The sequence below is a fragment of the Priapulus caudatus genome, unplaced genomic scaffold (assembly GCF_000485595.1).
Source record: "Priapulus caudatus unplaced genomic scaffold, Priapulus_caudatus-5.0.1 Scaffold27, whole genome shotgun sequence".
NCBI classification, from domain to species: Eukaryota; Metazoa; Priapulida; class Priapulimorpha; order Priapulimorphida; family Priapulidae; genus Priapulus; species Priapulus caudatus.
Genome location: NW_014577088.1, coordinates 1,158,085 through 1,169,303, shown reverse-complemented (window position 1 = coordinate 1,169,303; position 11,219 = coordinate 1,158,085). Strand labels below are relative to the sequence as shown.

The 11,219-nt window shown below is 41.5% G+C and overlaps 1 protein-coding gene and 1 long non-coding RNA gene across 2 annotated transcripts in view; both read right to left on the bottom strand.

The window, feature by feature from the left end:
- Positions 1 to 143: 143 nt before the first annotated feature.
- LOC106814952 lies at positions 144 to 7,359 on the bottom strand. The gene is made up of 8 exons (XM_014819349.1): positions 6,469 to 7,359; positions 5,485 to 5,697; positions 4,659 to 4,909; positions 3,865 to 4,021; positions 3,392 to 3,580; positions 1,381 to 1,518; positions 850 to 992; positions 144 to 625 (listed from the first exon to the last, which is right to left on the bottom strand). The coding sequence occupies exons 1-8, from the start codon at positions 7,109 to 7,111 to the stop codon at positions 545 to 547; spliced, it is 1,815 nt and encodes a 604-aa protein (XP_014674835.1). The 5' UTR covers positions 7,112 to 7,359; the 3' UTR covers positions 144 to 544.
- A 2,902-nt stretch (positions 7,360 to 10,261) lies between these two features.
- The window catches only part of LOC106814796, a 1,325-nt gene continuing 367 nt past the window's right edge, over positions 10,262 to 11,219 (bottom strand). Inside the window, exon 2 of the long non-coding RNA XR_001394664.1 lies at positions 10,262 to 11,059. This is a non-coding gene — a long non-coding RNA (uncharacterized LOC106814796). The remainder of the gene's footprint in view (positions 11,060 to 11,219) is intronic.

Sequence of the window (11,219 nt, the reverse complement as noted above, 5' to 3'; positions counted from 1 at the left end):
TATATATATATATATATATATATATATATATATTATATACTAAATAAACTCTGGATTACGTAGGTGGAATAATCGATAGTCATTATCCTGCTAAGGTATAGAAGTAGATTAATTATTACTAAACACTTATAGAAGTCATGATCTTCGTAACGGACAACTACTTTCCGTGCATTTATATTTAGTTATCAATGCGAGATTATAAGTTGAGTATTACATCTAACTGTAGACCTAAACTACGCTCCACTAGCTTATTACAAGCTTATATCAAAGTATAATTGACACATTTTGTAGGACCTTATTAGTGTCATCTATCTGACGTAATTTGGGAGTAATATTGACACATGTATATACCTTCACAAAGATTGATGGCCTCATCGATCGTAACCCGCTATAAGCTAATAGCCCAGTTACAAACAGCACAGCATAAACCTACTTTCGTAAACGCGATACTTTACGCCATACTGTTTTACACGTAGACTAGCTTCTGAGAATGCGGGGTGTTATACATATATATATATATATATATATATAGCTTATATAGGGTTTAACATGGTCCTTCGGTTATCGTGATGTCGTCGATTCCAATATCGCCTTCAGCGCCCAGTGATCGTCCCCGGATTACGAGCTGTGGTAGAGAATCATCGTCTTATAGAGTGTTGTCGATTACAATGAGTGCATGCACTTGGGCCGTAGTATCAATAACGAAATGATGTTGAATAAACCGAAATTGTATTTACTACGGGAATCTTAATGTCTCGGTGCAATTGATTTCGGTTTTATCTGCGTGGTGTCAACCGTCCTAAAGTTTGATATGGCAGCAGGTCGCTTCAGGCGCCGGCTGCATCTCACCTGATAGAAGCGGAATATCTTCGGTATGGTGAGCCGCGCCATTTTCCACGCCGCGGGTTTGTGGTCTTGCCAGCGTTCTCGGATGTGCCACATCTTCCTGCGTCCTTGCCGGTTCTTAGGTACGACGTGCACGGCCATGAAATCTGTGGGCGTTCAGAGTGCATCGAAAGCTGTGTAACCCGTTACTTCTATAGAACGAACATGTCTATAAAATGGACTGCTGGCGTTTTCCCTAAGTTAGTGGCAATTATAGCTTAATTAATGGCTTAATTAGAGGCAATTTAATGGCTTAATTAGTGGCAATTTAATGGCTTATTAGTGGCAATTATAGAGTGAAACCACTCATAGAACGGAGACCCGTCTGTAAAAAACACTTTGCGAGTTTACTGTGAGTGACAATGATATATAGCTTTGATTGTGTTTGGGTTTATGTACCGCCCGAGAGCCTATAGATAGAATGCCTGAATTACATAAGTCGATTACCGGTATCTAATATAATCTGTGAGCCGCGGTCCTTCGCGCGCCACTCACCCGTGTCTCTACCCTGCATCTGATACCACAACTCTAAACAATGGCCTTCTGAATCCGCGTTGAATTTGATCATGGGAGAGATGACCTCTGAGTATTCCTCTTCACCGCAGTGCATTGCAGACATATAGAGGTAGTGACCTGTAACACAAGCATCGGCTAGCGTTCACGAGTGCTGTTGGTATGGCAAGTATACGCAAGCTGTCAGTGTTGCAATAGTCGAGCCGAGCTGACGCTCCGCACTTAATAATAATCCTACTAGGTAAGAGGTGTTTAGGTAACCGTGATTAGACACTGTCCTATGGCTAACATAAGGAATAGTAAGGGAAATCGCGATTAGACGGAGTGCTGTCTTTGGTGTACTACGTACGAAGGTTTATGGTAACAGTGCTTAGGTGGACTCTTACCATTGGTCTACTAGGTAAGAAGTATGATGGAAACTGTGCTTAGCAGGAGACAAGCAGTTATGCTACTAGATAGAGACTAGGTAATGCGTGAAGATTGCTAGGGTAGCAGTACTTTGAAGTTCGGCTGCACTGCACCGGTGCATTAGATAAGTAGTATTGGGCTTAGGGAGGCGGGTTCTGGATGAATGGGTACTGGGGTAAAGCTTTGATGAGGGAGTTCCGTGTGCATACGTCCATCTGTCCGTCCGTTCGTCCGCCCCTCCTTATCACGTGCGCAGTGCGCGCGCGCGCGTAGAGAGAGAGAGTGTGAGAAGAGACGACAAGAGGCGTAAACCACGAGAGCGCGCATAATTGAAAAAGGAGGACGTGAGTAGAAGCGGTGGAGAACTGATGGGGAGAGAGATAGGAAAGATAGGTAACTGGAACATGTAGTTGGTGGATGGGTTCGCTTGGGATGTGTCATTGTTTGCCCACAGGCATTGTGTCATGCTCACAGGCACTTGGAGCGTTTCAATAAAATATAATGCTAAACAAATACGAAATCTATTTCCTACCAAAGTTTTAATGTTTCTCTACTCTCTTTCGCCTATTATTGCCGACAATTTCCTGTAAATGCCGTGCAAATGCCCTTCTGCAACACACATGCACGCATTTACAGAAAATTGTCGGCAATAATAGGCGAAAGAGAGTATAGAAACATTAAAATCTTGGTAGTAAGATTTCGTATTTATTTAGCATTATATTTTATTGAAACGCTCCGAGTGCCTGTGGCCATGCTATATAATGGTGCGCACAATCACTCATCCAAGTCATATGCCTGCACGAAATACGCGCATTCCCCAAAGATGATTTTTGCGGATGTTGAATGATTTTTGAATATGTTGTTCTGTGACACATTCTGATCATCTGGTGTATCATCTTTATATCATTTTTTTCCGGTCAAATTTCACTAGTATACCAGACTACATGTAAATATATTATATTATATTATAAATATATAGGCATTATATTCGTATGGGTATTGAGTATATATAGTTCGGAGATAAACGTCTCTGGCGTGGTTATGCATGTAAGTCTGGTGCGTGAGACGAAGAAAGCACTCGTAAATTGGTGTAGTTTTTGACCAGGCAGTGAGACTACCGTGAATAAACACGGTTTTTCGATGTACGACCGATTCTTGGAGCTACATTTTTGTATGGTTATTCGTGTAGTTCTGGTAGGGGAAATAGCGATAGCGATGCTGAAGTGGTCGTTGTCGTATCAGGTACTACATATAAGTGTACCCTAACCCTAACCCTAAACCTAAACATACCTCATGTAAAAATATAAACATAAGCCTAAAGCTCAAGGGGTCGTTGTCGTAACAGCCAGGTACTACAGATATGTACCTGAGGTACATATATGTATACACAAAGTGTACCAGACTTGTACTACAGAAGTGTACCCTAACCCTAACACTAACCCAAACCCTAACCCTAACCCTAACCCTAACTCTATTATATGACAACCCAAATCCCATATTGATTCGGTTTGCGTATGCGTAAAACTAATTCTGATCGCCACTTTGGATGTTTTCTTTATTGACGTACTATACAATATAGGCATACCGCGTGTGCTGTTCGTAGTGTGGTCTCTGCACGGGCCAGTATTCTGCACGGGTGTGCAGCCACTCTTCCGCATCCAACACTTCCTCGTGATGATATCCTTGTAGGTTGTGTTGCTCCAATTACACGTATCGCCTCTCTCAAAGTTGCAGTTGTGTATCATTCTGCCGCGCCTCCTACTCGCCCCATTACCTTTAAAAATCGACGCGCATGGATTATTTAACAATAGGTAGTTATATCGATACATGGTTTATATCCATTGTGTTTTAACAGACCCTACCACGCGAGTACGGTACACAAGTAAAAAAGCTTAATTGTAACTAAATCGATCAGTTAAATGGAATCTCATCATTCCTATTTGTGTTCGTAAACACGCATGAGGACGCTTGTGCATTGCCGAAAAGACATGGTTAAAAGCAATTCATCCAGGTTTTAGGGATTCCAAAGCCGTTCAGCGAGAGTCGACGCAATCTCACCTGTCTGTGCTCCGCTTAACTCTTGAACCTGAGATCCGGTGTCGGGCAGGTAACCGAGCTGTTTTGTTGGTGCTGGTGTTTCGTCACCACCGATCTTCCTTACGTAGTCGTAAAGACGCAGCATCTCGTGTTCCAACTCCCTGCGCGTCTGCAGCATCTACAGGAGACATTAGTTGCTACAGTCATCCGCGTATATTGGCGCGTCTGCGTAGTAACATCCATCGCTTTCTAATAGTATTCTAACGTTAATTCAGTTTAACGTTAACACTGAATAATCTACGTATAATGAGTTCGCATCATCATTGCACAAATTCGTGGTGATACTTTCGATGGACGCCGTTAGTCATGTGAGTCAGGAATTACTAGTTTGCTGCGGAAAGAGAAGCCACTAGAATGGTGAATTTTTGTTTACCTATATCCGCTGTATCTAGTTTTGTGTGTGTCAATTATATATCTAAATTATACTTTTATATTATTGTATTATGCTATTAAAGAACTTTCATTTGCATTTTACTGTCACGTGTGTCGTTTCCTTATCACTAATCACGTTTGCTTTGCATTAACTTAATGTTTCTCTGTGGTATTTTTATACTTATATATATCCTCGTCTACACATTCTTTGCGGTTTGCTCTGTCCTCATTTTATGACATTTTGTAATCACACGCCTAACAGTCCCCTCGCCGACAACCCCTCGCCCCCGTCACTATCCGGAATCTGAACGATTTTTCCCCTCAAAAATACGTGTTTATCGTGTATATTAATTATGTATAGTATGACATTAGCGTCGAATTACCTCGCTTCCAAGATCATCGAACCCAACTTTACTTCTTTTTATGTCCGTTTCCAATTTATTCAATTTCTTTGCCATCCCGTCGTCCGTAGTTTGTGCCTTTCTATTATACGCGGATACACGATCATCGTAGTTGTCATAGTTGAAGCTCTCATCTCGAACGTTATCGGAATTCTCGCCGGTGGGGCGGTATATGACATTGGCTCCATAAGTGACCCCATCGACTGAACGAGCAAGGCCTAATCCTTTCTCGGCTGTTTGCAAAACAAGAAATAGGCCACTTGTGTTAACTTCACATCTTGTTCGATCACCAAAAATAATGTACGTACAATAAAGCAATAACGCGCATATATACATAGTATCAGGGGTTAATAATGACAAATTGTCATTATTAACCCCTGATAGTATCCAAAATGTATAAAACTGCTAGTAGCCACATTCGCTGCAATATATATTACTTTTTCACTTAGGATATTAGATCGTAGACGGTTTACTATTGTACTTGGTAACAACGGGGAGAATGAAGCGGTTACTAATTTAACGCTACCGAATATCTTATAATGTCGTTCACAGTGTACAACGCCGCGCTACTGTTTCGCGCGGGTAACCGCAGGCGGTGTCTGTGCATGCTTACTGTTATAGTAAGAGTTATAATACTATTATAGTATATTACTGTTATAGTAAGAGTTATAATACTATTACAGTATATTACTGTTATAGTAAGAGTTATAATACTATTATAGTATATTACTGTTATAGTAAGAGTTATAATACTATTATAGTATATTACTGTTATAGTAAGAGTTATAATACTATTATAGTATATTACTGTTATAGTAGTTGAAATGAATCTGCGGCTGCTCCAACCAGAAGTTGCCGCTGAGCTGCGACCCGCCAGGAGTGTCACCGACCACCATTGGCACGCCGCCCGTTTGTCCGGCCTGCTTAGTCACTTGGAACAGCTTCATCATCTTGTCGGCCATGCTGGAAAACTGTCGCAGCTGTTCGTCGGTAGTTTGCTCCAGGTCCTTTCGGACATTGTCTGTCGACACCATAGAAATATAATAGAGACACTATAGTCTAACTAGTATATTATTTCTATGGTCGAAACGCATGTAAGCTGCGATGTGTAGTATTAAATAGTCGTGCTGCTTTTGTTTGTCTGGCACGTTTTGTTGTTGCGCATGCACTCCGTCCCCGTTACAGAGTCGCGTTTCCCGAGACATGCGAGAGATATGCGCTTACCGCGTGTGTGTCTGAGTATTACTGATTCTGTACTGTGTCCACATAAGCTGTATTGCTGATTCTGTAATGGTGCTCGTTTTAGGTATATTACTATGTTCGTATTGTGCCCGTATTAAGCGTATACTGCTACGATTACATTCGTATTATCAGGAGTGAATAATAGAGATCTCTATTATTCACTCCTGGTATGATGTATTCCTGCGTCCGAACTCCATATTATGTGTATTGTCTGCTGCCTGTATTGTGGTTGTTATTACGTCTGACTTGTGTCCGTATTATTTCTGTTACTTTTCGTACTCTTACAGTAACTACTCATGTAGTGTGCCCACATTGCTTTATCTGTGGCTAGATCTATTATTGTGTCATATATTTTATAAAGCAATAATTATATATATATATAACATGCCGATTAAGTAATCGTATGTATGAGAGTATATCTGGCGCTTTATTGTAACGAAGCTAGTGAAACACTAAATTTTACTTTTCTATCTTGTCATAATTTTACAGTTTATCTGGACCGGAACAACGGAAATGACGTAGATACACGTTGTCCGATACGCCCACGTACCTGCAGCTTTAGGTTGTGTCTCCACCTTTACTTGCTTGCTGGCGATTGGAGAAGGTTCTACGTTATCTTTTCCAACCACCTCGTTGAAATACTGCGCCCACTTTCTAGAGTCTTCATCAATAGGATCCACAGTAGTGGTATCACGAATAATCATCTGGTCCCCCAGCATCATGTCTTTCCAGTCTTCGTTCTTCCCAATATCGACGACACCATGGCCGTCTACATGAGCAACTAGTGTGTCTGCTTGCCCGACCTCGTTAATGTCGGTATCGCTTCTCTCTTCACCAACGATGTTTGTTTTATGGGCATTATTCCCGTTGTTGTTGTCTCCCTTATCATATTCTTGACAATCGTTTTCATCGTCATCACCACTGTCAGCATCGGCGTCGTCATTGGCGTCGTCATATCTCTCTTCAAATTCTTCGTGCTCCTCTTTGTTAACGTCATTTTCACCTATCTCGCTAGATTCCAATTCCTTCCCGATGACGTCAATAGTATCGTTGCTGTACTCGGCATACTCTTCCTCTGTGGTCGTCGTAGATTCGTCATTAAATTCTGTTGGGTTCTCTGTTACTATATCAAATGGGTTGACAGGGGAAGAACCCTCCTCGTCCTCTTGTTCGGGTATTACGTTGTCTGACATCGTTTCCGTTGCAGTCACCGTCTCGCCATTTTCTAGTTCTTGTTCTTCGTTAATTTCTTCTGGGGCCGCCTCACCATTTGCGTGATGCACACCAACGTCATCTTTAGCATCAACATCGGCATGACTAATATCATCATCATCATCTTGATTATCTTCACCATCATCCTCATGACCATCGTCGCTGTTGTCATCATCGTCATCATCATTATCCTCATCAATGTCGTCGTCGCCATCATCATCATCATCGCCATCATCATCATCATTATCACCGTCATCACCATAGTCGTCGCCGTTGTCGTCGTCGTCGTCGGCGGCATCATTATGATCATCATCATCAGGGTCATTATCGCCAACACCATCATATTTTTCAACAAGGACATCATCAATGTCATCGCTACTTGTAGGATCAGCATTACCATTATCATTGTTGTTATCGCCGCCAGTGCTGACTCTATCAATGGCATCTGCATCATGGTCGTCATTATTTACGTAGTTACTATTTTCAGCAGCTTCAATAATCGGGGTTTCGACGTTTGTTTCTGCTGTTGGCACCTCGTTTCGCGCCTCTTTCTCCACCTCATAAGACAGTTCCTTCTCCTTCACGAAGTTAGTCTTGGCTGGGACGGCGTGGATTTCCACCACGTGCTCATCACGTATTGGTACGGCGTAGAGCTGTACAACTAGTAACGCGCAAACTATCAACGCAAATTTCCACAACATTCTCAATAATAGTTGGATCTTCTAGCCAGCCTCGGGCGGAAGTGCGCGCGATGTCGTACACGGTTGCCTTGCGTTCATGTGAAGATATCCGCGCACGGCTATCACCACAGATAAATGTCGTCTGTTACTCTAGCATCGTCGCGTTTAGGCGCGCCTGCATGAGTACTGCGCCATGTGACATATACCGTCGGTCAAACCCAACCGATGTTTAGAAGAAAAAAACTCACGTCTACAGCTATCTCAGTATTTTATCTCAATCTTGGCTTTTTTATATGATTGAGTTATTGTTAGCGTCCATAAACATAGTGGATGTGGAGAAGGGGTGCATGGTTGTGCGAGAGGTCTAGTGGAGAGTCTGACGTCATGACTGTCTGCTGACGTTCATAGACTTGCATATTATATTATCTCTTGTTATTGTGATCGTGAGATTCGGCGGGGGGTCGTGAAGCAACAATGTTGTATCCAAATACCAGGCCTGTCGTACCGAGTGACAGTTGTTGCGACAGAATACTCGTAAAATCGGCGACTCGATCAACCTTCCCCCCTCCCCCAGTGTGGCATGTTTAATTCTTACGGCCTGTGTCCTGGTAGATAAGCGCACATCCTTTGGGTGGGGCGCATGTAATCAGTAGGTCTGCACTTCCCGTATAATAGAGCGATGTGAGATTGCCAAATAACGTAGTCGCGGGGGCGCAATTTATCACCGGTTAAATCGGCTGTATCTGTACAGTTTAAATTCAGCGGAACGTCGAACAATTGTTTACGAAATATACGCATTTAACTTGTTCTATCTGACGGCGTTTCTTGACGAACACGTATTTCATTAAAACGTACTTCCTTCAGGTTTCCTTCTACAAACAAAACGAAATATATCAGCCCATTTATGATGCTACCGTAACGCTTTCATGTCGCTCGCGACATTATCGCTGGTATCCAGACCACTTTGCGAAATCCCGTGATATCTAACAACGATCTATTTGCATAATAAATTTACTTCCGGCAGAAAACAACTGGTTGTATACGTGCGCCGGTGTGCGGCCAATGCTTAATTTCCGTTTATCGCTGCCGATTTGGTTGCTAGATAGTTAGTGACGATGATCATGTTACTGGCGATATTTTAATTATAAGAATTATTTATAACACTCATATTGGACAAGATGATGCGCCGTTGATTTCGTCGCTAGAAACAAAGATTGTTTGTAATGTTCGCCAGCGCTAAACAGAAGTACTGTACAATCATTTTTCAAAATGGCAATTGGTTGAGATTTAAACTGTTGTGGGAGAGATTGAGACATTGAGTGTGCGCTGTTAAATGATATAGAGCTTGAGTGTTGACATTGCTGTTTTGTATTGCTATAACAATTAATATCATTACCAACCACCTGGCAAGCCGACGTCATACGATACTTCGCGATGAGCATATATATATATATATATATATATAAGTGTGTTTAAAAAGTGAATCGAAATGCTCGCTACCCTGGGGTCGTCTGGCTAGGGATAGCCTCACGTGGATTCCATGTTGGCAGGGTTACTGTGATAGTCTTCTATCCATCCCGGTATTTCGACCCGTAGGTTGAGTCCGTATGGTTGGATGGTGTTTAGATTGTGGATCCAATAGGCTTCTCTTTTCTTTCTGTTGCGGATCGTGCGTGGATGTTCGGGTGGGTCCGAGAATATTTTTTCAAGGCCCCTGCACTGAAAATCCGCTGCGGTGTGGTTGTCGCGTGTAAAATGAGCTGTCCAGGCCTCTTCTTCATACATGTCCCTATATATCATATATATATATATATATATATATATATGCGCAGTCTGCTGGTTGCATTCTTGTAACGACAGGGATTTATGATTTGTAATATTTTTAAAGGTAACAAGTGTTTCCAAAGTATTGAACGGCATTTAATATAAGCCCTGTCAGCCCAACAACCATTACACATCGGGTAAATAGATCTGTGCGATGAACAACGTACACTATATTGCAATATACGTTCCTACATCATCTCGATCGTAACGCTTATACTAGGCGTACGTTCTGACTGACAGAATCTTCAACGTCCATGACGGCATCCAAAACGGCCAGGACAATTGGCACAAGGTAATTTTACGCGTGCTTTCCTCGCGAGATATCGCGATATCACACCGCGCATGGCGGACGCACAAACGCACATTGGCGCATTTTGCTACAGTATGGGGAAATGGGACTCCATAGAATAATTTAATTTAGGACCGATTCAGGGAGAGCTGCGAGCATCGGCAGACAGGGTTATGTCTTAAAGGGATAAAGGCTAGCTGAATATTATAGGTCAATTGAACAACGTCAGGGCATATATGCTATCCGAAACATAATATCTACATGCAAACATGGCAGTAATTGGCATTAACCTACACATAATCAACTTCGACCATATAGCGTACAATTTTAAACCAGAATTAACCATCTGTAATTATTATCGTTTATTATACTAACAGACACATACATACATAATACACACACCACATGTATGCACGCTCGCACACACAAAAGAAAAAAACTTAGTACCGCAAGTGTAAGCAATTAAGTGTCTGCAACGTGAAAAATCTGTGACACAGTGAGATGAATGTTGCCCGCTCAAAATCATTAAGCCATATTATATGGTACCGGGTGGCTATTTTTTATGCACTATATTTCCTTTCTTAACATTCGAGATCCAAACCGTGCATACATTCTACCAGGAGCGTATAATGACAAATATGTCATTATACGCTCCTGATTCTACTGTATTCTATTAATGCTTTCCCATGAATTTTATCTATAAGATTATTCTATATATTATTATTATCTGTAAAATTGGCAAGCATAAGATTCCCATTAACTTTTTCTAATGGTGCAATAATTAAACCTCTTTATCATGCACTTGTTTTATCCATCTCGCGTTTCTTTATAATTAACTTCAGATTCGCGTGATGATTTTTCTAAACTCACACATAATATTACTCCGTCAGCAGCGAATTACATCGTGTTGCTGCTTATTGAATGCAACTAGACTGACGGATATAACGTTCTCTGTCGGTGGCGCCACCTGGTTCTCGTTTCTAGACATACGTTCTTTAGTATCGTTTCCGCTGGCACTAACTTCGTTACGCCTGGTTGTCGCAAATATTGGTTACAGTTATCGTCACAGTTACAGTTACAGTTACAGTTATCGTCGTCGGTGATCGTTGTCGTTTTGATAGAGCAGATATGTGATACTGAAAGAAGATTCACAGTATTCACTTTAATTCTTACATTTCAGACGAGAGTCGATCATGCTTTTAAGTCTTAGCGCCGCATTTATAGGCGAGGCTGACTGAATATTTAAGGTAGAGTTTGGGTTCATAACTTTTCATATAAATATATATATTATATACA